Genomic DNA, 27,351 nt, shown 5'->3' on the forward strand with positions numbered 1-27,351 from the left:
TGTTGATTATTTATATAATTATGATTATTTGTTACACATATTCTCTCTGAGTTCTTATTGCTTTACATCATCAATGACATTCGATGACAAGAAATTCTTAATGTTAATGTAAAAAAAAGAGTATCAATGTTCTTCCTTACGGTTCTGCTTTTTGTGTCTGAGAGAATCTTCCTTACCCCAAGGTCATATAGAATCTCCTGTTGTGTCTTCTAAAACTTTAACAGTTTTGCCTTTCATGTTAGTCTTTAATATACTTGGAACTGATATTTGTGAATGGTGCGAGGTAGAGATCCAACTTCATTTTCTCCCATATGTTTACATTTATTGATCAGCCAATCCTTTCCTCATGGCAATATCTACTCATCATTAGTCATGTTTCCCTATGAGTGGGTCTGGTTCTGGGCTCTCTACTTGACCAAATCTTTGTTAATTAATGCCTTGCAATAAGGTTTTATGATTTTCTCCACAAAAGACCTGTACTGTCTTCTATTAGATTAACTTCTTAAAATGTGTGTGTTTTTTGTTTTTTTATTAATTTGACAGACAAAGATCACAAGTAGGGAGAGAGGCAGGCAGAGAGAGAGGGGGAAGCAGGCTCACCGCTGAGCAGAGAGCCCAATGCAGGGCTCGATCCCAGGACCCTGGGATCATGACCTGAGCCGAAAGCAGAGTTTTTAATCCACTAAGCCATCCAGGCGCCCCTCCTTAAAATGTTTTAAGAATATTTTTTATTACTAGTGTAATGGTAGTTTTGTTGTTATTTACTAAAAAATTTTCTTTTTAAGATTTTATTTATCCACTGGAGAGAGGCAGAGTGAACAAGCGAGCAAGAGAGCACAAGAAGGGGGGAAGGGCAGAGGGAGAAGCAGGCTCCCCACTGAGCAGGGAGCCTGATGCGGGGCTTGATCCCAGGACCCCGAGATCATGACATGAGCGAGCTGAAGGCAGATGCTTAACTGAATGAGCCACCCAGACGCTCCTGTAATGGTATTTTTAAAAAACTGTGATTCCACTTCACTGTAGGATTCCAAGTTCAAGACCAGGCAAAACTAATCTATGCTGTGAGTAATCAGGACAGTGGTTATTCTTGGTGGGTCCTTACTAGAAGGTGTCAGGAGAGATACTCTTGGGCAGGCTGATGATAGTCTCTTTCTCGATTTAGGCACGAGTTACATGGATGCACCGAGTTTGTGAAAATTCACAGAGCTTTACACTAAGATTTGTATTGAATTGTATTACAATTGTATTACACTATGATTTGTATTGAATTTCTTGGATGTTGAAAAGCGGTTTAATGTTTATTTTTATAATGACTATTTCGTAGATATCAACTCTGTCAAACTTATTAACCTTAATAGTTGATCTCTAGATTCATGTGAAGTTTTTAACTTCACCAGTTATATCACTTATAAGTTATCATTGTCTCTGCTCTGACTCCTCAGACTTTAAGATCCAGGAGGGCAAGATTTTCCATCTGTTTTGTTCACTTCTGTATCCCTAGTTCCTGAAACTTGTGGACACATGGTAGGTCCTCAGTAAATATTTGCTAAATGCAAACACCAAAAGAAACAAAAAACAAAAACAAAAATACCCCAAAAGAACAAAAGAAGGAAAAAATTAAAAAAATGTAAAAAGATGCCATTAAAATTTTTTAACATGTATTGTCAATTAAACACATATACACAAATACACTAGGTGTTGAGTGTTTTGTTTTGCCATTCCTAGAGTTTTTACTTAAACACAGAGTAACGATTTTTTTTAGCCATTTACCTTTTTTTCTTTAAAAATTTTTTTTCATATGTTCACTTAGCCTCTGTATAGCATATATTATTAGTTTTTGATATAGTGTTCAATGATTCCCTAGTTGCGTATAACACCCAGTGCTCATCACAGCACATGGCCTTCCTTAATACCCATCACCCAGCTACCCCTTCCCCCCAAACCACCCCTCCTCTGAAACCCTCAGTTTGTTTCCCTGGGTCCATAGTGAGGGTAACAATTTTTTTTTTAAAAGATTGTATTTATTTATTTGACAGAGAGATCACAAGTAGGCAAAGAGGCAGTCAGAGAGAGGGGAGGAAGCAGGCTCCCTGCCAAGCAGAGAGCCAGACACAGGACTCGATCCCAGGACCCTGAGACCATGACGTGAGCTGAAGGCAGAGGCTTAACCCACTGAGCCACCCAGGCGCCCGAGGGTAACAATTTTTAATGGAGGAATACTAGAAAGACACAAGCTACTAACACCTCCTCTCCGTACTTGGGTCAACACAATAAATAATGGAGATATTTTATATATTTTATATATATATATGCATATATATGTATATATATCTTTTTAAAAAAATTTATTCATTTTTTTGGATGCATCTTAGGGAAGGGAGGAATTCCAGGGAGACCTGGGGGGAGGACTAGTAACCCAGGCAAAGAATTTATCAAGGAGGGAATGGGTGTGGTGTTAAAGGCCTTTTTATCTCAAGGCTGCAATGAGAAATAGCAGTTAGAGTAGGATTTGCCCAAGACCTCAAGACCAAAGGAATAAATACAGCTCCGACAGGAGGAGGTGGATTAAGGTTGAGATAAGGAGGCAACTGGCTGCTGGTGGAAAAGACTTTGAAAAGTATTTTACACCGTGGGTAAAAATGTCCGTTCTTGGGGCCCCTGGGGGGCCCAGTGGGTTAAGTGTCTGACTCTTGGTTTCAGCCCAGGTCATGATTTAGGGTCCTGGGAGGGAGCCCTGTGCTGAGGAGTCCGCTTGAGATCCTCCCTCTCCCTCTGCCCCTCCCCGCTCTGCACACTTGTGTGTGCGCTCTGCACCACCCCCCTTTCTCAAATAAATACATTAAAAAAAAAATGTCCGTTCTTGAAAGGCAGGGATCACAGTGTGGGTGAAACGCAGTACAGAGGCATCTAACCTCTCCTAAGGCGCAGCCGAATGGCGGCTGGGCTCAAACACCAGTTGTAACCCAAAATCTCCCAAAGCGCACCCCTCCCCATGAACAACCCCTCCCCCAACCCACACCGAACAAATAAAACCAAGAGAAAGAAGAGTACAATTTTATCCACTGCGGAGGAATTTAAATATGTGGTTGTTTAAAAATGAGAAGAAAAAGGTGAAACGAGTTCAAACATAGAAACGTGAGATCATTTTGAACGAAAAACTATAAAACGAAGAGGGAAAGACAGCAACGGGATAGAGAAAATGATCCATAATTTATGGGCACACGTGTCAAAAGACATGAGGAGGTTTTGGAAAAGTTGTAAGATCAATACCCAGATTTGTCGGAGGGGTTGAAGGTTCTGAGTAGAAAGGGGGCACCCTGGGGAGCACAGATGGAAAAACAAAGACAAACGGGCTGGTTTCACTAATAATTAAAGTAACACAAATGAGAGCAACTGCGGGCGACCTTTATACACATAAAAATGATTAATCAATGTCAGCAGAGCTTTGGAGAAATGTATCCACCTACACGGTCGTACTTGGCAGCATAAATTAATTCTTTATCTTTTTAAAAGATAAATCCACCTGTGTACATATTCCACTGACATAATCCAAATGGAAAGATGATCTTTACAAAAAATGTTAATGAAGCACGTTACATTATTCATAAAGGCCAAAGAAGAAAAAGAAAAGCAAGGAAAAGAAATCATTTCAAATGCCCAATAGCTGGAAAATGATTAAAGGAAAGATAATACATTAATGAAAATGGAATACTAGGAGATCGTTAAAAATATTATGTGGGCAAAGTATAAACAGAGAACAGAAAATGGAAATACCGATACATATATATTTAGGTATCATTCAGTGATAAAACAGCTTGCTGTTTTTAGAAAATGGGATTTTTTTCTGCTGTGAAAATATTTGAGAGTATAATAAAAATCCTTAAGTTAAAATAAAAAATAAAGAAACTTAAAAAGAGACTACATACCAAAACTTTGGGGAAATTATTTCTTAAGCATATATAACCGACCCGTTTCAGTATTATTATGGTGCTTATGAAGACAGCAGCTATTAAAAACATAGTAATTATTCCTCCAATTCTGGCAGATTCTGATGACCCTGTTGATGAAAAATGAAATTATTTTATTTAGAAATAAATTCAATAAATGATCACAGATGGGAATAAACACTCATTGGACTGATGGTGGAATGAGTTATCAGACAAGCACATGTTACTATTATTAAACATAGAATGAAAAGTAATCCAAGTATACATAGTTTCCAAGGATAAAAGTGGCAGATTTAATTTTTCAAATTAAAATGTCTTCCAGCTACTTTCTTTCTTTCTCCTTTTTTTTTTTTTTTTAAGATTTTATTTATTTATTTGAGAGAGAGAGAATACAAGCTAGGTTGGGGCAGGGGGAGAGGGAGAAGCAGACTCCCTGCTGAGCAGGGAGCCCCCCAACTCCAAGACCCTGAGATCATGAGCTGAGCTGAAGGCATATGCTTAACTGACTGAGCCATCCGGTGACCCTGTCTTCCAGGTTTAATGATGGTTCTATGGCTACACTCTCCCACACAATAGCCATGAGCTGCACATGACTCTTCAAATTTAAATTAGCAAAACTGAGGGGCACCTGGGTGGCTCAATTCTGGGATCAAGTCCTGCGTCGGTGCGGATGGTGGGGGGGCGGTTTTCCTTGTGCAGCAGGGAGCCCGCATCTCCCTCTGCCTGCCGCTCCCCCTACTTGCGCTCTTTCCTCTCTCCTTTTCTCTCTCTCTGTCAGATAAATAGATAAAACCTCAAAAAAATTAAATTAATTATCAAAGCTGAAGAGGAACTCCACCAAACTCAGTTTTCAGTCATCCTGGCCACATCTCAAATGCTCCATTGCCACCTGTTAGTATTGTTAAAAACAAAACAAAACAAAACGAAACTTCGGGTCCAAAATGGAGTCACTTATGCCTAGTCCATAACACACAGGGTCTCAACACCTAACCTAATTGCATTTTCAACCCCCACCCCCCCCCTTCGGGACTGTAATCTTAACTGGTCATTCCAGAATTTCCTGCTCAGCACCGCAAGGTAATCCACCTCATATAATAACTTTCTGTCCCCCAAAGGGAGGTGACTTCACTCGAAAATCCCTTTTTTCCATGTGACTTCCTTGTCCTGATTTTAAAAACCTTTCTTTTTCTGTAGCCCTCTGGAGCTCCTTTCTGTTTGGTAGGTGGGATGCCGCCTGTTTCCTGATTTCCGAAGTGTTCAACAGAGCTTATTAGGTCTTTAAAATGTACTTGAATGTCTGTTATTTAACAGTATACCCTACAGGCAAGGAGAGGTAGAAAAGAGAGTTTGTCTGAAAGAAACAACAAAACAAAAATCTTTTTAAAAAAATTCCTTTTGGAAAATTTCAACCTTCTGACTGCAAGTGGCTTTTTAAAATTTTGTTTTTCCATCTCTGCTGCAATGTAAGCTCCACGAGATCAGGGATATTCAATTTTATTTGTGTGTGTGTGTGTGTGTGTGTTTTGTTGTTGTTTTGCTTTTTTTTTTTTTTTTAAAGGTTTTATTTATTTATTTGACAGAGAGAGATCACAAGCAGGCAGAGAGGCAGGCAGAGAGAGAGGAGGAAGCAGGCTCCCTGCTGAGCAGAGAGCCCGATGCGGGCCTCGATCCCAGGATCCTGAGATCATGACCTGAGCCGAAGGCAGCGGCTTAACCCACTGAGCCACCCAGGCGCCCTTGTTGTTTTGCTTTTTAAAACATTTTATTTATTTATTTGACAGGCAGAGATCACAAGTAGGCAGGGCAGGCAGAGAGAGAGAGAGGGAAGCAGGCTCCCTGCTGAGCAGAGAGCCCGATGCGGGGCCCGATCCCAGGATCCTGAGATCATGACCTGAGCCGAAGGCAGAAGCTTTAACCCACTGAGCCACCCAGGCACCCCTCAATTTTATTTGTTTTGGTCACTGCCATCTCCCCAGCATCTATGAGAGAACCCAGCATACAGTAGGTCCCCAATAAATATTTGTCAAATGGATGGACACAGCTTTCCCTCAAGGCCTTCCTGAAGGAGCCAACCAGGTAATTTAGGACTTGACCAGAAAGGAGACATTTTTCTAGATCTCTGGTCTAAACTCCACCCAGATGAGTACTCCCCTAAGACAGCAGTGTTCACCCCCAAGGCTGAGGAAGCGAACACCTGTCCCAGGAGGTCTGTCAAGAATCTCCCACCATCTGAACCTGTCTGGTTCCCAGGTTGGGCTAGTTGAACGTAGTTCAGATGACAAGTCTCCACAGTGAGGAGTCCATGTTATATGAACCTACTTGGTTCCTGAGTTTCAGACAATAAGAATGGAGACATCCAATATTTGGATTGTGAAGGACACCTGTACTTGCGCTGTCTTGGGTAACGGTACAAGAAGGGAGGCTGATTTAATATGCAAAATGATGTGCTCGCACCATGTAAAGACAAAATGACATGACAACATGCTATTGCATGACTGTTTCTTAGCGGGTAAAACAGAAAAGTCAGGGGAGAAACTGAGTCATCACAAAGCATGTCAACCCCCAAAGAATGTGTGCCTTTGGTCTCAGACTTAAATTCATCTTCCAGGTGGGGACTGAGTTCCTGCAAACCACTGTCTATCATGTCATACTACTAATTTGTGTGTTTACTGGTGAGATTGTGGTTCACAATAATAATGAAAAAAATATCTATTTGGTCTTTGTCCCCAGTTCCTGGCATAGGGTTCTGAAATTTCCTAGGAATTTCCTAGGTGATAAGAGCAAGGAAGGTGAAGGAGTATCTTTTGTTGTTCACATCCAAGCCCCTTTTGACCACACTTGAGTTTACTGTTAAGGAGATGACTTTGGAAAGCCCCTAAGGATGGAGGCTGGTTGCCAGGGGAACCAACTGGTGATTAGAAGGTTGGAACTTTCAACCCTACCCCTGGACCTCTGGGGGCAAGAGAGGGACTGGAGGTTGAATTAATTGCCAGTGGCAAAGGATTTAATCAGTCCTACCTTTGTAATGAAGTCTGCATAAAACCCTTAAAAGACAGGGTTCTGAGGGCTTCTGGGTTGGGAAGTTGTGGAATAGGGGAGGTGTGCTTGCTTTAAGAGGACAGAGAAGCTCCCTGCCCCTCCCCCTCATACCTGGCCCTATGCAGCTCCCCACCCAGGCGTTCCTGGGTCATATCCTTTTGGAATCCACCAGGAACCCAGTAAAGAAATTGTTTTCCTGAGTTCTGGGAGTCATTCTAGTGAATGATCAAACCCAGGGAGAGGGCTGTGATTATCTCTAATTTACAGCTGGTCAGTCTGACACCCAGGTGACAACTTTGATCGCAACTCGCATTTGCAGTGGCAGTGGGACAGTCTTGTGAGATCGGGTCTCTACCTCCAGGTAGACCGTGTTGAGACTGAGTGAAATCGTAAGACCCTGAACTGGTCTTACGTGGTAAGACCCTGAATTGGTCATCCAAGAGGATGACTTGGAGTGCAGAAAACCCCCACACCAATGAAATATGCAAGTATTCCATGAGGAGAGGAGAAAATAGTTTCTCCAGTCCATTAGTTTCGTTTGTTTATAAGATCATGGTATAATACAAATAAAAATAAAAAAATAATAATACAGTAAAACATCTGGTCTTTGCCCCTAGTTCTTGGCACAAAACACCAGTTTCCTGAGTGATAGGAGTGTCTTTCGGGGACCAAATCTGAGTTTATGCTGACGAGACAAGGCAAGGCAGGGTGCTGGAGAGCTCCAGGATGGGGGCTGGTCACCAGAAAAACCAACCTGCTGATTAGAAAGTGGAAACTTCTAGTCTCACTGACCTTAGGAAAGGGAGAGGGGCTGCCGATCGCATTTAGTCGCTAATGGATGATGGTTTAGTCGATCACGTCTACGTAATGAAACCCAGTACAAACTCTGGTCAGCAAGGCTTGGAGAGGTTCCAAGTCGGTGGACACATGGAAGTATTGGGAGGTTGACGCCACGTGACTCCGAGGGGACAGGAGCTCCTCCCTATTTAAATGTGAAGGGAGGTCATGGGAACCTTTGGATTTGTAGCCAGGCTGGACAGAAGTTTGGGTGGTCTGTACCAACTCCAGAGAGTGTCGGAAATGAACAGTGAAGTGGACAGTGAAGTGGACAGTGAGCTGATGTTGGCGAATCGGTATGAGGACCTAAGTATGTAACTTCCCTCGGAGTTCACGTTTTTGTAAGAACTACAGGCATAAAGAATTTATACGCAAGTTTAGATTTGCCTGTATTTGACTGACTCTAATAATGATTGAAGCTAATGCATTTTCCCTTTAAAGATAAATTAAAGGAGATATTTTTTCCTTTAAAATTGGTCTGTGTGTCATCTGACCCTGAGGAACACAGGAGAGTAAAATCACAAGGAGGAACTTCATGTGTCAGGCAGTGTGGACCGTAGGTCACTTAACCCACAAATAAGCCATACCCTTGACTGTTCCTTCCTCTCGTCTCACCATAGGGTCTGAACTCTGGTAAATGAGAACGTTAAAGAAACTCTAATGGGGGCTGGGAAATTCTGAAAGGCTTCCTTGGTGGAGATGTTCACTTTTGGCAAAACAATCAGGGAACTTGTTACTTCCTGGGCTAATCAGCGGCAGCGAACTTTCCTAAGTCTGATTGGTATAGAAGGACTTCTCCGTCTTCCTCAGGGACTATCTCAGCCACACTAGTGAGTATTCCTTCCATGTGCGAACAATAGCTCACCTTCCTGTGAGGCAGGCCACATCGATGATCCGTAATTTGACCCTTTGATACCTCTGCCTCTAATTGCTTCCAGAATCCCTCCCTCCTCCAGCCCTTGGCTTGAGTAATGGTCAAGCTAAGGGTGCCCAGAACTGAATTTCATCCTGACTCCCTGAAACTGAAGCATTTCCATTTCAGGAGGACTTGACTTTATAAAGGTAGACACGGAACTGTCCCTCTGGTATGGTACCTTAAAGGGGACTCCATCACTTGGCTGCGACTGAGCAACAGAACACATCACTGTATGGGCTTTCAGGGGAAGAGATAACTTCCACACTCCACGACTTTCAGATTCTTCTCATTAAATATGTTTTCCCACAGAGCAAAAGCTACACATGAATTTTTAAAAACTTATACCTGTGTCGCGTGCAGGTTGAAGGAAGGTACATTTTACTGGTGATCTGCGTATTGCTTCCAGATTTCTAGGCATAAAATAAACAGATACACAGTAGTTTGTGTTTGGAAGTAATTTGTCGATGACGTAAGTGAAATTTCCAATGACGTTTTCATCTAGTGCGGGGTTATGCTGTGAAAAGAAGCCAAAAATCAGGAAGACTTTGAGGGAGAATTTTGTTTAGAGGCAGGTCTAAACAGTGTCTTTGGGGATTTGTTTTCAAACCTTAAACAGGGATAAAAATACTAGCTTGATGGGAAAAAGGATTTTTTAAGTTATTAGGGACCAGGAATTGATCGTTCAACGAACACTTTCAAACCACGAAATCTGGTCTAGCAACTTCATTTTATAAAGGAGTAGAAAAACTTTCAACAAGGAATAAAGGTTTCCATGATGTCATTTTACAAGATTATTTTGTCTTGCATTGAGATAACCCAGCAAAAATGAGAAAATAAAAAAAGATTGTCTTTTTTCATTAATGATACGTATCTACCCTTCAGAAGTGCTTTCATATGTATTAATGAATGGGATTTTTTAAATGATCTGCAAAGTTGGCATTATCCACATTCTCCAGATGATAAAACTACCGCTCAGAGCGGTTAGGTAACTTTCCAAGGCCACACAGCTTGTCTGTGGCAGACCTGTGGGTGCTGTTTAATTTCTTATCTTTTCCCTTAAAACACCTTGCCTCGTCCTTCTCACGTAGTTCTGTTCCATTTTGGAATTAAAGAGATGATACAAAGGTTGTTCTTCCAAGGAAAAACAACTTCTGTGTAAAGTTTTATAGTTTTCAAAATACTAGCAGTTCTATGAATTAGGATTTCCAGCAGTTCAAATATGGCCTTCTGTAATAATGTTCTTTTGCAAGTTTCTGCTTAGAAGGAGGAAGAAATAAAAAAAGAAAGGAAGGAAGAGAGAAAGAAAGAAGGAAAGAAAGAAAGAGTGGGTGAGCCCTAAAGAACTAAAATCCCATGCATGGCCAACAAGCAATGAAGAAGAAAAGGGGGAGAGAAGTAGAAACTTCCTGGAAGAAGAATAGCCAATGGTAGCTGAGAATATCTAGGTCCCACACCTGGTGTTGCCATTGTGTGATCTTGATGAGGTGTGAGATACTTGCTTCCTGTTTCCCTAAGCAGGCAGACATGCCCCTGAGCCTGACTATTTTGCCCCACCGTGCTTCAGATGCCCAGTCCCGCTCCAAGCCAAGGCCAACCCCTTCTTGTGCTCATCGATCCTCATCGCCTCTACAATGTGGCTCTGCCAGTCCCCCTGGGACATTCCATCTGCACATGAACATCCTATAACTTCTTCCATTTTAAAGTGTTCCTCCCTTGACCCCAATTTCCACCACAGAGTATCTCTTCTTCTCTTGATAGAAAAACTCCTTAGAAGAATTAGTTCACCTCACTTTCTCCAATTTCTCACTCCCTTCTCTTTCTGGAATCTATTCCTACCAGATCCTCACCCCAACATTCCACCGAAGTCACTCTTATCAAGGTCACCGGGACTTCCATGTGGCGAGATCCAATCGTCAATCCATAGTCTTCCTCTAATGTGTCCCATTTATAGCATTTGACCCAGTAGATCACTTTCTCCTTCCAGAACTTTCTTCTCTCAGCCACCAGGACATCTCTCTCACCTACTTCTCCTCCTACACTGCTGGTTACTCCTTCCCAGCAAAAGAATTTGCTGTTTCCTCATTTACTAGATCTCTACATTTTTGAGTCCTCTGGGACTCTGACTTTGGACATCTTCTCTCTGCATATCCGCCTCTGGATCATTTTGTCTCTTCTCAAGGTATTAATACACACCAAGAAACTAAAGACTCCTGTGGACATCTCTCCAGCTAGAAGCTTTCCCCCGAACTCCAGACTTGGAGCCTTCAACTCCTGCTCAATATCTCCTCCTGGATGCCTTGTGGGCACCTTAAAATGGACATATACAATTCCAAGCTATTGAGATCCAACCATCTACCTCCTCTGTCCGTAATCTACCCTATTTTAATGAATGGAAGTTCCATCTATCCAAGTGCTCCTGTCTTTTTCTTCACCATACCGCACATCCAACCCATCCAAAAATACTGTCAGCTCCATTTGCAATACATATGCAGAATTTGACCACTTCTCTTTACTGCGGAGAAGTCCAAGCCACCACCAGCTGTCACCTGGCTTCCACCAGGAGCCTCTTTTTTTCTTGATCTAATTTAGTCCAAAAACTATTTCTTTAATGAAGAAGATGCGAACTACCACCATTTTCCCCTTACAGTGTTGTCAATATCCTAATAAGCATGGCACTCTGATTTTAGAAATAATAATCTCAAACAGAATTAATAGCTCATGGGTTGAATATAAATTAGATGTAACTGGATTATGAGCTTTAAAGAAACTTGATATGGTCTCTGAGCTACATAAGCTTATTTCTTCCCTCTGTTATTTTTGTACCCTTCTCCTAATCAAAGAATTAGGGTGTTGATTATAATCCAAGTCAATATTAAAGGGAAAATTATAATTGTATAATTTGCTACTTCCTACTGAGAAGTAACCATCATAATAGCCTCTTAACTGATTTCCAAATTCTACCTTTGGCCCCTATGATCTACTCTCAATACACCAGGCAGGATAACCCTGGAAAAGCCTCGGGTCCTCCAGCATCTTCATGACACTCTGAAGCCCCACAAGATCTGAGCCCCATCGTCTCCATGACCTCACCTCCTTCTATTTTCCTGTCTTGGTCACTCTATTCCAGCTCCCCGCTGTTTCTCAAATCCACTGGGTCCACTCCAGTACCTCAGGACCTTTGACTTCTGGTGCCCTCTACCTGAAAAGCATGTGCCCCTATATCCTGCAAGTTGGTGTCATGTACAAGGGTTTACACTTGGTAAAGGGCTATGCCCACGTAAGTTGCTCAAGCAGAGGCCACTTTCATTCATTCCACCATTTAGAATTTTGCCCCAGTTTGTACTGAAATTAGTCTGTTCTCTTGGTCTATACCACACTCCTTTCTCTTTCCTGTGTGTCCCCTGATGTGTGTGTGATTTATTCTTCGAAGGAAGACCACACCACTAGGCTAAGTCAACATATTTCCACAATGAATGAACTATGGAGAATTCTTCTCTTAAGCCAGACCCCACTGCCTCAGCCTCTTTACCCTTAATTGTTCTAGTCATTACAAATGTCTTTTTTTTAAAAGAAAAATATATTCATGGCCAACTCAGAACTGTTTTGACCACTTACCTTCTTGACAATCTCCCCTGACTGTTCTTCGATGATAAGTGATAGGTGAAACTGTAATAGTTCTTCTAGTATCTTGGGAAGGACAGGTGGAAAATTCACATTGACGTTAATGTGGTCGGTAAAGTTAACAATATCAAACTCTGGTGGCTCCAAAGATACTGTTCAGAAAACAAAATCAGAAACAAATCCCAATATCTAACCGTACTGTTCCCAGTGCTGTAACATAACCGGATTTCTTTTTCTTTTTTTTTTTTTAAGATTTTATTTATTTATTTGATAGAGAGAGATCACAACTAGGCAGAGAGGCAGACAGAGAGAGAGAGAGGGAAGCAGGCTCCCCGCTGAGCAGAGAGCCCGATGTGGGGCTTGATCCCAAGACCCTGAGATCATGACCTGAGCCGAAGGCAGTGGCCCAACCGACTGAGCCACCCAGGCGCCCCCATAACCTGATTTCTTGACAGCTATCTTCTCTTTCACCTGCCTAGGGTCCTAGTTGAGGCATGGGTTGTCTTTGTTTTATTTTATTTTTATTTTTTTAGATTTTATTTACTTATTTGACAGAGAGAAAGAGATCACAAGAGAGGCAGGCAGAGAGGAAAGGGAGAAGCAACCTTCCTGCTGAGCAGAGAGCCCAATGCGGAGCTGGACCCCTGGCCCCTGGGGTCATGACCTGAGCCAAAGGCAGAGGCTTAACCCACTGAGCCACCCAGGTGCCCCATGTCTTTGTTTTATTGGTGAAAAACTGAGAAAATAACAGTGATGTGATTTGCTTAATGGAGAAATGGAGGACAGGTTTGGGGATGGAAGTCAGTCTTTCCCGATTTTCAGGCTGTATTCTAAACACGAAAGTACAAATGACTTCTTTTCGTATTGTAATGATATCCAACTGTTGCAGAAATAGCAGAAAACACAGTAGACAACTGTCCCTGAATGTGGTTAATCATTGTTTGTCTACCGTGTGTCTATTGTGTATATGTATATAAACTGAACTAGTGTAGACACGCACACGCATCTAAACTAAAATTAAATCATTCTTACTCGCAGTTTTGCATGGAATATATTGCACTTAACTCGTCTCATAAACATATTAATGCCTATTTATCTCCATTGAGGGCTGGCCAAAAGGCCTGTGGATTGGGTTTCTGTACAGCCTGCCAGCTCAGGGTGTTTTTAGTTCTGAAAGGGTTGTAAAACAGTGAAAGAAGAATTGTGATACGGTGTATGATGTGTGACCCGTAAAGTCTGAAGTATTTCTTTCTTGGCCTTTTACAGAAAGCTGGATGACCCCGATACTCATCGTGAATTTTCGTGGTTGCTTCTGTTCTGCTAAGTGGTTGATTGTACCGTCATTTCACTGATTTGCTGTTTTGAATATGTGATTGTCTCTACACTTTCTGAATAGAATCATTGTGTCAGTGAGCATTCTTAGAGCTAAATCATGACATTTACCATGATTGATCTTTAGGGTGAATTATTTTTTTTTAAATATTTTATTTATTTATTTGACAGAGATCATGGGTAGGCAGAGAGGCAAGCAGAGAAAGATGGAGAAGCAGGCTCCCTGCGGAGCAGAGAGCCCGATGCGGGGCTCAATCCCAGGACCCTGAGATCATGACCTGAGCCGAAGGCAGAGGCTTAACCCACTGAGCCACCCAGGTGCTCCTGTGCTTTTCTTTTTTTTTTTATACACACAGATATGTATATTTCTACACACACATAAACATACACGCACCATTCCAGTAAATTGCCCATTCAGGGATTCGTGCGGATTCGGTCGTTTTCACGCACGTATGCGTGAGTGCACACTCACACCGCCTTTAACAGGGAGCTGAAATCGAATCTTTCTCTTGGAAACCGGTTGCCCAGTAGGACACTGAGAAAATGCTGGTGTCTGGCTGAGGACCACTGACCCTGCGACTGTTAAGGCAAGTGCCATAGGGAGCTGATTGCAGTCACACGGGAAGAAGAGAAAGGCAGACCCACTCTCGGGCTCTGGCCTTCTCTGAGACCGGGCACTGGTGTAGGTAAGAGCTACTGTGTTATGATCTGGGGGAGAGGTTGCAGTGTTAAGGAAAACATTGGCCCAAAGAGTTGAGACAGCTCAGACACAGGCCATCTGCACCTCACTCCCTACTTCCCGTCGGGTTCTGAAATATACCAGAAAGTAGCGGCCGGGATGCCTGCCTCACTCGGGCACAGAGGAATCTTCTCCAAAGTATAGATCATCATCCCACTTTTTGGCCAAGAAAACTGAAGCCCAGAGAGGCCAAGTAAATGCTTCACAGTTCCAGGGCTAGGAAAAGTGCCAGGGTCAGGCATGCCCTGAGTCTGAGCCACGCTTTGCCGAGCTTTCTGCTTCATGATTGAAGCAAATATTTTTTTTTTTTTTTTTAGATTCAAATATTTATTTTTTGATTGAAGCAAATATTGACGATGACGGAGATGATAAAGGGAGATCTACTCACTGAATGCTGCCAGGAAGAAATCGATGAAACACGTGACCAGCGTCGTGTTCCCTCTGAACCCGTCAACTGTGACGACGTATGTCTCGGGCAGGACCTCCCACACATCCGTTAGGTCACAGAATGATGCTGTGATATTTGAACAGTGCTCCACAATCTTCACACTGTCTGGTCTACTTTGAAAGGAAAATAAAGGACAAAAGGAGAATTTCAGTGTTTATGTGAGGAGAACCCGCTAACTGTACGCCCAGCTTCTTCGTTGTGTTATGGCTCTGTCCAAATATCACTGTATCAAGTCGTCTTCCTTAACCGCCTTATTTAAAATGGAAATACACCTTACCCCACAGTGTCCACCCTTTCTCTCCTAATCCCTCTCGCCCGTGTTTATTTCTCTGCACACTGTTTACCAGCACCTACCACATTATGTCTTTATTTGTTTATTGAAATCCATGCCTACTTTCCGAATATCTGCTCTAGGCCTCAGGAGGTCAAGGACTTGGGTTCACGGTTTGACCCCTGGCATGCAGGAGGTACTCAGTAAATATTTGCTGGATGAATGAATGAGCAAACCCTTACGCTGTTGTGGGAGAGGCCCCAGATCTCCCTTGCCCACGCAACAATCACGAGCGTTCTCCCTGTAACCCTCTCTCCCTCCGAGGATCACGTGGTCCAGTCCCAAGTCAGCTCGTGCTATGTAGGGACAGCAGAGACATCTGATTTCTTGAGCTTCAGAAAGGTAAGTGAGTGGCACACGTGACCGCCTAACGCAGAGAGAAACCAAGACTTTGGCAGGCAGCAGAGAGATTCGCAAGAGGCCTTCTACTGGGTCAGTGAGTGGTAGTAACAGCTGTTAGCCAAATAAAGAGCAAACAAAAGAACACTGGGAGGGGCAACTGGATCAAAGCAACCACTTAGAAGGGTGACATCAGACATCGGAAGAAGAGAGCCATTGAGGGCTCTTTCCATTATGTTATTCATCTTTGGACACTCGGCTCAGAGAAGCTGAGCTCTGTGCCCCAAGATGACGGCCCATCAGTGATCAAGCCAGACTGTGGACCTGGGCCTCTCCTGGTCTGGGCCAGACAGCTTTCTGATGTGCCACACGGTTTCCTGAGTAAAGAAACGTGAACCCAATATCAATACGGTCGCCAGGTCTTTGGACTCCTGTCCTCAGAAAACAGCGTATTCATTTATTCATTGACTGTCCAATGAATAAATGAGTTAGAGAAATAATTGTGAAAACCATACACAGTGATTATTTTGCTTCTGCGGCTCTGACCTGTAGAGATGATTATAAATACAAGTTTTGTCAAAACCAGCTTGAAACTGTTCAAGTACTCAATTTAATTAAAAGCGGACTTGGACTTTGAGAGCTCTGAACTCAGAGAGAGAGGGAGAGAAGAGAGCAGCTCTAACACAAGGAAGATCACGACCCTTCCCCATCCCCATCTCCCAGTTAATATAAAGAGAATGTATTTAGCAAGGAAAAAATGAAATGTTAAACCAACCTTATAACTGTGTACTGTAATGTATAGCGATCTGGTACGATTGCATGGTTTTTCAATTCCCAAGATAAGATGACCCGGAAATTGCGTAACGTCACCTTGAAAGTGCAAGATTTGTCTGACAAATCTAGAGGAAACAGGAGGAAAAAAAAAAAGAAACACTGAAATCTGGAACCCAAGGTTGTCCAATCCGTCCCTTGGGATCTGGAGCCCACATGGTCTTGGGAACACCGGAAGGACACGGTTTTAGTGTGAGACATGAGAAATGAAGTAACATAACTAATTCATGAGCAACACGTCATTAGGGCAAGGATCTGCGTCCACCTAATTCTCTCAACTCAACTCCAACGCCTCCTGTAGTCCCCCTCAGCGGCTCGGCACACTGCCTGCTTTCCCTCCTCTGAACTTCCCATCGCACTTATTCTCCAGTTATGGAAGTAAGGGACGGGCAATGAATGCTCAGACTGGCCCTTTCCAGGCACTTAATCTGAGCAAAAATGCTGAAGTCGGTGCTAGGAAGAGACCCATTCTACAGACCGTGAAACTGAGCAGTTGAGTTATATAGTGTTACGCAGCTGGGATGAGGCGGTAGCAAGGGAGACTTGAAAGCTACACTGGTCAAATTCCATTTAAACTTAAGTCTTTTCTGGGTGGAGTGGGGAGGGAGAGGGTGGCTGTGTTATGGACATTGGGGAGGGTATGTGCTATGGTGAGTGCTGTGAAGTGTGTAAGCCTGATGACTCACAGACCTGTTCCTCTGGGGCAAATAATACATTATAGGTTAAAAAAAAAAATTCAAGTCTTTTTTTTTTTTCAAATTCAATTTTTACGATCCTCTAAGTTGCCTGTGGTTCACACTTAGGACTTTGCTTCTTGACTATGAACTCTTCCTCTCCTGTGCTCATCATAAGCTTGGACACAGAGTCAATGCACAGTGACATTATATGGACAGATTTATAGATGTAGGCAAGATGTTTGGTTTAAAACAATTATTTTCCTTTATCTGGCACCAGGTACCAGGCAGCATGTGGAAGAACGAAATGAAGGGGAAATTATTTGGATCATTTCCTGTTTGACATGGTCTGTACCTCCTTGTTCTTCGATTAAGGGGCTTGAAATTGCATATTCTTTTAAGGAGTTTTAAAATGACTTCTGGTGTTCTCTCTCTCTCTCTCTCTTTTTTTGGGGGGGAGATTAATTTCTTATAAGTGTTTTGAGAGACAAATGTACAAATCTGGCTACTTTTTGCCCCTTTGACAGAGGAAAGAAAAGAGTATTTGAGAAAATCAAAGAAAAACGATACAAACAACGTGGGCAACAGATCTGGGATCAGAAATCAAATTCCCCACATTTTAAACTTCTGACTAGTCGCCCCAGTACCCTGACCCTTCCACAAAATTCGGTCAAGCCAAAAAAAATCTCTTACCAGGCAGCGAAGATAACACACCAGACAGGAGGCTGATACACACTAGGAAGAAGAAAAAAAAAAAAAAAATCAGACAAGCAAAAACACTCTCTGCAGGCTCAATTTGTAATTCTAGCTCTGAGTCTGGCATTCTTTTGGACATGTCTTTTTTTTTTCTTAATTAATTAATTAATTAATTAATTTTTGTTTTATTTATTTATTTGACAGAGAGATCACAAGTAGGCAGAGAGGCAGGCAGAGAGAAAGGGAGATGCAGGCTCCCACAGAGCAGAGAGCCAGATGGGGGCTGGATCTCAGGACCCTGGGATCATGACCTGAGCTGAAGGCAGAGGCTTTAACCCACTGAGCCACCCAGGTGCCCCTGGACATATGTCTTAACTCTGGATTGAGACTTCCTTGTGCTTAAAAAAAATATCCTCAAGCCAATGGTTCTTCAAAGATGGATGTTGTTATCGGTGGGTCACGGTTCAAGGGTTTCAACCTGAGTGAATCCAAAATAAGATCTGCCTGGGAATTGCTGCGAATAACAGGGCTGATGGGTTGGGAGAGAGTGCCAAGACGCAGCTAGCTATGTGTCTGGAAGAAGTCTCAGAATACGAATGTGCCTATTGTCAGCTGATACAGTTTGAAGGTTAAGACCTTTGTCAAGGGTGGTGTAGGAAGAAAATCGGGGGTGATGGGAGCTGGGGACTCTCCTTTGCTTTCTGGCTGTCACAGTGACTTGCGGGAGAGGTTAAAGGCAAGGGCAGCTCTGCACAGGGGAGAAGTGTCCCCCTCATGGATCCCCTACAGGTAAGCTCTAGAACAGATGACACAGTGACACTGAAATAGAATCAAAAGAAAGGTAGAGAAAGAGCAGCATTGGACTATAGGAAAAAAAGTCAAGAATAAATGAAGCCCAGAAACCAAAGTTCAGGGCTGACTTTTCAGTCTGGTGACCGAGAGGAGAGAAGGGGGTTTGGCCTCGTCCTCGGTAGGGGAGGAGAGTGAGAAACCCCGCCCCGGATTAGAATGAGGGAATTAAGAAGAATCCCTCTTCAAAGTGCCTAGGAGGGTACTCTCCATCATTACGGAGTCATTCTTGTTTCTTTTCCTAAAATGAATAGTACGGTGGAAACTCAAGACCCTGAATCCAGGCTTCCTATCTACATTTCATCCGGCTCTTGGCATTGGACAGGCTGATGCTGGGCCCCTGGTCGGGGACATCCATTTGCTACTGCCCAGCAGGGCTCCGGGGGATGGTGACTTGGCTGGCTTGCTCCTACAAGAGTTCCGACAAAAGTTAACACTCACCCACGAGACACCCATTCCGTGATCTAAGTGGGGAAGCATTCTGGCTCCAAAGCATCTTGGTTATTGAGTCTTTTCTTTACGTTCACATCTGAAAGGAAATCAGCATTAGGTGATTCCCCACGCTGAAGCATGTAATTTAATGACAAAGATCAAGATGGACAAAGACAGGACAGTGAGGGTTTCTGCGTCCAGGCTTCCATTGCCCTCCTGGGAGCCGGACCTGGTACCAATTCCTGGTCTACCAGGGAGAAGTTTTATCTATTTATTTTTATTTTGAAGATTTTATTTATTTATTTGAGAGAGCGAGCGAGCGAGCGAGCGCACCAGCAGGGCGGAGAGGGAAAAGCAGGCTTCCCATTGGGCAAGGAGCCGGAGGTGGGGCTCAATCCCAGGACTCAGGGCTCACGAGCTGAGCCCAAGAGCTGAGCCCAAGGCAGATGCTTTACCAACTAAGCCACCCAGAGGCCCCCAGGGAGAGGTTTTAAATTTAACTTTGGAATAGGCGACAGGATTATCTGTTTCCAGAAACACACAGAAGTAAGTAGCAAAGGGTCTTTCTTCCTTCAGAAAACTACTTTTATTCATTCTCTGGTGAGTCCTTCAGAATATCTCTATGCACAAGCAAAACCAAATATATATGATTTCTCCCCCCTTTCTTTAACACAAGAGATGGGATATACAATCCTTGTCCTACTCCTGCTTTTTCTACTTAAAGATACATAGTTAGGAGATCTTTCTACAGTAGCACCCAAGAGAATTTCTTCATTTTGTTTGTTTGTTTGTTTGTTTTAAAACCAGTTAAGCTGTCCAGTCTATGGACACACTACCATGGAGGGAATCAGGCCCCACGAAAGATGTCTGAGTTGCTCCGGGTCTTTCCTGCAACAGATTATCTTGGACACGTGTCCTTCCACATGTGTGCGAGTCGAAGTGTAGGAAAACTTCCCAGAAGTAGGATGGCAGGCAAAAGGTGATGTGGCTCAGGGTCTCAGCAGGAAAAAGATATTCGAATGAGGACATCCGGACAAAGACTTTAATCAGTTACAAATGCGTGAGCAGGATGTAGGCAAACAGTAAGGAAGCAAGTAGTACCTGGAGCTAACAGCCGTGGGGCTGTTACCCTCCTGGGCTGGGGCGCAAAGGGAAGGTGCTAGAATCTGGTAGTAGAAAATCCTGCGGGAATCCAACGTGATAGCAGTGCAGGGGGGCGGCAAGTGATGGGAGGGTGAGTAGCCCTCATGGTCTTTCTTCCGCCCTCTTACTTGGGGCTCATCCCTGGCTGATTCCAGTCGGAAGTCATAGGACCAGGGTGCTGGTGACTGTGCCCGTGCAAGACAGGATCGCAGAACAAAGTAAGGGGTGAATGTGGGGAGGCGGGTCTGGGGGCGCCGATGATGGACACCTGACCCAGAGGGGCGCTGCGCTCGTAATTCAAATAGAAACGGCCACCCTCTTGCCCTGGTGGCTGTGTGACGTACACAGCCACCTGTGATGTGTGGCAATTTTTCCTTTCGCCACAAGCTCTTCAGGGAGGCTGTCATCAAGTTCTTGGACTTTTTAAAGTTATTTATTTATTTATTTGAGAGACAGACAGAGCATGAGCAGGGCAAGTGGCAGGCAGAGGGAGAGGGAGAAGCAGGCTCCCCGCTAAGCAGAGAGCCTGATGTGGGGCTCGATCCCAGGATTCTGGGATCATGACCTGAGCCGAAGGCAGACTATTAACTACTGAGCCACTCATATGCCCCACCCCTGGACTTTTTCAAATCAGATTCATAAATAAAAATGATCTTCAGACGAATATAAATTTGCATTTCTCTTATTCTGAGTTGAGTATCCACTTTTTATACATGTAAGAGGTATTTGCATTTTCTTTCTTGTTAACTCTATCTTTGCTCATTTTTCTACTGAGTTGTAGCTTTTTTTCTTATTGGTTTGTTTGTCGGAACTTTTTAATTATGAGCGAAACTGGCCCTTTGTCTTTGATACAAATCACTTCTTTCCCCCTCTGTTGTCACCTTGCCCTTTGATTTGTTCATGTCAGCCTTATTTATTTTTTATTTTATTTGTAAGTTTTAAAAATATGAATCAGAAAACTGATTCTTTCCTTTAAAAATTATTTTATTTATTTATTTGTCAGGGAGATAGAGAGAGAGCACAAACAGAGAGAGTAGCAGGCAGAGGGAGAAGCAGAGCTGAGCAAGGAGCCTGATGTGGGACTCGATCCCAGGAACTTGGGATCATGACCTGGATTGAAGGCAGACGACTGAGCCAGCCCCGTGTCCCTCATCCTGGCTTAAAAAAAGAAAAAATCATTATGTTTTCAGATTTAAAGCTTCCTTGGCATCTGCCTTTTGAGTCATAGTCAGAAATCATTCCATGGAGAGAAATTCTTCGTGAGTTTTATGGAAACACTCCCCCCAACCCCGCCCGGCAATGGATCTTGTTCCTTCTCTGCCTCAGGGCTTTTGTCTCTACCCAAGCAACGGGGCTTTACCAATTCTGGGTATTCTGTCCCCCCGCAACACTGTAGCAGCATCAAGCCCCAAGTTGGAACTGAATAAGGACCATAGAGCAGCAGACTTGAGTTGAAGTTCAAAACAAATTTAAAATGTCCTCGGGACTGCCAGGGTAACACGTCCCACCCAAGGTACTCTCCTGGAGGAATCCAAGAGATTCCAGGTTAAAACTGCCATCCCTGCTGAAGACTCCGCCGCCCATTGACATACCCAGGCTCCTCTGCCTCCAGCTATCCCATCATACCGTGCCCATTTCGAAGGTCTACAGAGAGAACTGTGATGTGTGACGTCATCTCCCACCCTCACTGCGGGCGAGGGCCTGCACCGGTATGGACATTCCCTAAGACGCTGGGCGCTCCTAGAGTATAGAATGCCCCGGGGGGAGGGGGATGGTGGTGACACTACCTTGCTCTGACCATCTGCCCTGTGGCCCCTTGCCCCTCTGTCTTGTCTTTTCTTTCTCTCTCTCTCTCTCTTTTTTTTTAAAGATTTTATTTATTTGACAGAGATCACAAGTAGGCAGAGAGGCAGGCAGAGAGAGAGGAGGAAGCAGGCTCCCCGCTGAGCAGAGAGCCCGATTTGGGGCTTGATCCCAGGACCCTGAGATCATGACCTGAGCCGAAGGCAGAGGCTTAACCCACTGAGCCACCCAGGCACCCCCCCCCCTTTGTCTTTTCTTGATGGTGGTAAAATCTTCACCTTTGTTCTACAGAATACTTGGTTTCTTCCGCAGCGGACACCCACACACAATTACACAATTAAAAGTCCCTCATCCTCTGTGGGCCAGGCGATGTCTACTTCCCTTCTTTGTTTCTGATGACCCATACCCCAATTCCAGCCTAATGTCCAGTAATGAGATTCCTGGTTGTTTGGAAAATCTAATTTCCTGTCTCTTGGCATCCTGCCCGCAGTTGTTTAATGAGGCGCCTGGAAACTCCCTGACTACCAATCAGCTTTCCTAAAGCAAAGCTATTGTCCGTCTCTTCTCTGTAGCCAGCCAGGGCTGGCTTCGCTCCTTCCCCCACCTCGCGTCCTGGGTCCCCCAGGTGGAAGGGATCCACACTTGTTTTACTGCTCTCCTGAGGCTGTCCTGCAATTCTTAGTCATTTTGTCTTTGAACTTGTGTTTTGTTAGTGAAGTCTGATGGGACAGCGGGACACACGGGGAGCTGGTAGCCTCAGCTCACACTTGGTCTCGCCCCCCTGCCCCCACTGGAGGTGGTCCCAGGCCCATGCCTGGCCTCTCCCTCTACCCTGGCGACCGCTGATGCACTTTGTGTGGTGGTGCAGCTGGGTCACATCGCCCGAGTGGCAGTTGCCCCCCCTCCAGGCTGGCAGTAACCCACCTGGGGGGGTGCAGCTAGCTGGACCGGTAGGGGTGAGCATCGAGGTCAGCCTTGATCCAGGTACCTAGCATGTCCAGGGGCAGGGGTTTAAAGACCTTTGGACATTGCTTCTATGCGGTGGGTTGAGATAGAAGGTCCTCGAGTGGGAGGGATTTGGGGCTAACTTCCCCAGAACCCATCCCGGACCTGCGGGGTGGGGTGTCTAGCAGGAGGGGGATCCCAGCATTCCTCAGGCCCCAGTGCATGTGTGCCCAGAGTCGCAAAGGGTGGGGTGGCATTGGGCACCTGCGGGGAGCTGCACTGGCCGGGACCGTACCCCCGGCATGAGGGAATGCTTCTGGGGCTGTGTGCCTGAGGGGACCCCTCTTCTCCTTCCTGAGTCTGGCCTGCGTTCGCTCCTATTAGCTAGTCCGAGGTACCCTCGAGGTACCCTGTAAGATGCCAGTTGTGTAATTCAATGATTCCCCATGGGAATGAAATGCTCTTAGATCTGGCTTTGCACAGTATAAAGTCGAATGGGGGAAATTCCTGCTAATAATGTAATTTTTTTAAAATTCAGGAAGACATTAAACAATAAATACAAAAGCCACAAGTTGAGAGACAGAGAAAATCAGAGAAAAGAAAAAGCTTTATAGTTTAAGGCCTTCAGTGGTACTTCTTGCTCTGTAAACATAGGGGTCCTGCATTTCTGTTTTGCTCTGGGCTCTCCACAGTCTGTAGCTCACGGTCACCTAACAAGGCATCAAGCGCCTTGGGTCGAATTCAAGGTTGTCCTCAGCCTTCGAAGTTTTCCCAGGAGCCACTGCCCTGCACAGGTGCCCAGCTTGTGGTGTCCCTCACCCTGCTCTGGCTCTCCCCTCCATTCTTCTGGGAGCGACCCTAGCCTCTGACCTCTCAACATGGCTGGTTTTCAGGGCCCCACTCAAATGGACATTGTAGGGTGAAGAGACTCTTCCCTGAATTCCAGCTCCTCTTAAATAGCCAGCCAGCCAGCCAGCCCTCAAGGAGCCTCCCGGTCCCCTGGTGGAGAACATAAGGGGTTTTCCTTCCATCTGGCCTGATGCCTGGCATAGCATTGGTCGTCAATGAGTAATGAATGGACTAGATTTGGAAATACTGCACAAATGCGATTACGTAATTTTTTCCCCTGAAAATTAGGGAAAAAGTAGAAAGAAGCAAGTAACAAGCATCCTTATTTCTACCACCCAGCATCAACCATTGTTAATATCGTGGCATGTTTGTTTCCAGTTGATGTTTCAAATGTAGCACTTCTTTCGTGTGCTCATTAGAAAAATTAAGAATGTATAAAAGTACAAATTTCAGCATCCAGATAGTTCCATCATTTACAGGTGAACATAATCCCAGAGATCTTTCTATGCATGAGTACACACGCACATACGTACACACACACACAGACAGCACTTCTGTCTAAATTTAACTGTACTTGGGGGAAAAAAGTCTGAAGGAAAGACCAAAGGAATTGTTGCAATTTGAATTATTTTTCTCTTTAGGAAACAATAACTTTCTAAGATAGCCCACTAATGCTTAAAAAAAAAATTTACGGAAGAAAAGTTGGGGTTTTATATGTTCACAGAACCTTTTGCGTTAAACCATATTTATTGACCCACGCTTTCAAACTAGAGAACTTTACTATTCTCCTTTTCCTCCCAACCTCCTTATATCTTTTTTTGCTTTATTTTTTTTGTGTGTCTAGATTGATAGAATAATCACCTTTTATTCTATCTACAATTTTCAAAGCTGTCTGGTATTAATTCCACATTTAGATAAATACCCATGAACACTCCTTTCAAGCATGAGTTCTCTATGCTTGGGTTCTTTATTTATTTTTTTATTCCTTTTTTCAATTTATTTATTTATTTATTTATTATCGTTATTTTTATTCTTTTATTTTGATTTAACTCTTACTTTGCTAATTCACTGGATTCTTCTAACCCAGCAGTTTTTTCCCCAAAGAGGGCTCACTGGGTCTTGAATTCCTTTGGCTCTTTCATATTTGAGAAGACCTGCCAATTGACTTTTACCTTGAATGACGTCTTAGCTGGATAAAATGTCCTCCTGGGGACAGTGTCCTCCATTCAGAACACTTCTTAGCAACCCCATACTCTGGGTAGACAGTCTGAGGTCAGCTTGACTTTGTTCGCCCCTCTTTTGTTTACTTCTTTTTGGATTCCTAAATAATTATTTTCTTTTAAAATTTTTTTAAATCGCTTTAGATATCTTGGTGCTGGGCATTCCCATATGGAAATTTCCTGGAAGGTGGTAATTTCCTGGAAAATGTTCTTTTGGCCTACAGACCATTTTTTTCATAATTTCAAGAAAATTTCTTTTCTCTTATCTTTATGTGCTTTTTTAAATCCCATTTGTGGGTTTCCTACATCAGGAACCCCAGTTATACTAATGCTTGGTCATGCTTTGTTTATCTTCCACATCAGAATCTTACTAACTGACTTGATCTTTCTTTTCATTAGCATTCACTGACTTGAATCAAGTCTTTCCTCTATTAAAAATGCTTTTACTTTCCGCAGTATCTATTCATACTTCTGACTTCTGTGATTATGTTTCCATGATGCTCAATTTATCCCCTAAAGTCTGCGATCTCCCATTCCAGCCCAGTTTAAAATATTATGGTCTTTGAGTTTATCCTTTTGAAGTCATATTTTTATCAAGTTGTAGAATATAAGGCTATTAGAAGAAATTTTCTCCTAACCCAGGAGTAATAGTAATTTTGTAGTAAGACTCCTGGCAAGCTATGTTGTTTTTTTTCCCCCCTTCCTTACCATTCCCCTCCCCCACCACTTCTAGTCACCTTGCTGGCACTTAGGTGGCTTTGTCTTCTGTTACTGTGATACAGCAGTGAAATCTTAACCTCCTTGTCTCCTTAACTTCCACACCTGTTTCCAGCTTGTTGTCTAAGGACTGGGCTGTCTCCTGAGCCCAAAGGACTGGCCCTGGGATCAGGTGAGCTCACTCAAGGGAGGGAGAGATGTCAGGCTACCCCAGCCCTGCTTTTTCCTGGAAGATTCTGTTCATTGTCTCTGGAGGAGAGGTAAGGGAGAGACCACCACTGGGCCTCTGGCTGGTTCTCCTGATTCTGGCACTGGCTTTTGCTGCTCCCACTCGCCCTGCTGACTTTCCCCATCTCACGACCTCTGACCACTGCCCTTCTCTCAAAGAACTAGAAGGTCAAGTACAGTCAAGGCACTGTTATCTTCTTTCCTGTTTATTAGGCTTTTTACAATCGTTGTTGACTTACTGGTATAGTTTCTGGTGGTCAGGTACAACTCAAATTTTAAGTATATTTAAAGATGTTATTTATTTATTTGAGAGAGAGGGAGGGCGGGCCCCGGGGAGAGGAAGAGGGAGAGAATCCCATGGAGAGTCTGTGCTGAGCTTGAAGCCCCAGATGAGGCTTGATCTCACGACCCTGAGATTAGGACCTGACCTGAAACCAAGACTTAGATGCTCAACCCACAGAGCCACCAGGGGTCCCAAATTTTAACTATGTTAAAGAAAAAACCCTCAAAATTAAAACAGCAAGAACAAAGACAATGCTTAAGATTCTCTCTCCCGTGTCCCCGGGCTTACGGGGAAACTAAGTGTCCTCATTTTCCTGCCCGCTCTGGAGAAAACGTTTAGTGGTTCTCAACTACTCCTCACCTCTCTCTCTTTCTTCCTCCCTTCTCTTGACTTCTCAGTCGACTTCTGGACTCTCACTTCAGCTCTCCAGCTTTCTCAAAGAACTAGTTTTCCTTTATACTTCTTGAATTTTTTTTTAAGATTTTTAAAAATTTATTTATTTGGCAGAGAGAGAGACACAGTGACAGCAGGAACACAGCAAGGGGAGTGGGAGAGAGAGAAGCAGGCTCCCCACTGAGCAGGCAGCCCCAGATGGGGCTGGATCCCAGCACCCTGGGATCAGGATCTGAGCGGAAGGCAGACACTTAAGGACTGAGCCACCCAGGGGCCCCAGAATTGCATACCAGTCAGTTTCACTCTCAGAAGGAATGAAGAATCCTCAGGGAAAATACTGTCAGGCTCCGCTTCTGCTCAGATTACATTTTATAGATTATAAACCGCACATTTCTTTCTTACATCCAAACAGCTCTGAAATCAGAAGGTGTGTTTTTCTCACTTGGTTACATAATATAAAAGTGCGTCTTAGACTCCATGACATTGTAGTTTTGGTGACATAGGATGACGGAGAGTCAAAGAAGATCGAGGCCATGTTCTTCAATCATATGAAGGTTTATAAATGTAACAGGAAAATGAGTTAGTTCAGCTCTGAGCGCAAGTGGGAGGGATGAAATATATATTTTAATGAGCGTTTTACTCCTAATACTATCTCCCGGGATGTGGTTCTAATTTTGTTTTAAGATTTTATTTATTTATTTATTTGTCAGAATGAGAGGGGGAAGAGCACAAGCCGGGG

General features: G+C 43.7%; 1 protein-coding gene across 3 annotated transcripts in view; it reads right to left on the bottom strand.

The window, feature by feature from the left end:
* Positions 1-27,351, bottom strand: part of IFNAR2 (interferon alpha and beta receptor subunit 2) — a 32,418-nt gene that overhangs the window by 3,043 nt on the left and 2,024 nt on the right. Inside the window, exons 1-8 of one of the 3 annotated variants that reach the window (XM_044251006.1) lie at positions 26,903-27,122; positions 19,041-19,128; positions 17,748-17,789; positions 16,325-16,448; positions 14,820-14,992; positions 12,355-12,512; positions 9,085-9,253; positions 3,927-4,057 (exon numbers count right to left, since the gene is read on the bottom strand). In XM_044251006.1, the coding sequence (XP_044106941.1) occupies positions 3,927-4,057; positions 9,085-9,253; positions 12,355-12,512; positions 14,820-14,992; positions 16,325-16,448; positions 17,748-17,789; positions 19,041-19,095 (852 nt within the window). In that variant the 5' untranslated portion in view covers positions 19,096-19,128; positions 26,903-27,122. Of the gene's footprint in view, positions 1-3,926; positions 4,058-9,084; positions 9,254-12,354; positions 12,513-14,819; positions 14,993-16,324; positions 16,449-17,747; positions 17,790-19,040; positions 19,129-26,902; positions 27,123-27,351 lie in introns of those variants that run through there. The other 2 variants (XM_044251007.1, XM_044251005.1) reach the window with 2 other exon arrangements.

This window comes from Neovison vison, chromosome 6, assembly GCF_020171115.1.
Source record: "Neovison vison isolate M4711 chromosome 6, ASM_NN_V1, whole genome shotgun sequence".
Lineage (NCBI taxonomy): Eukaryota > Metazoa > Chordata > Mammalia > Carnivora > Mustelidae > Neogale > Neogale vison.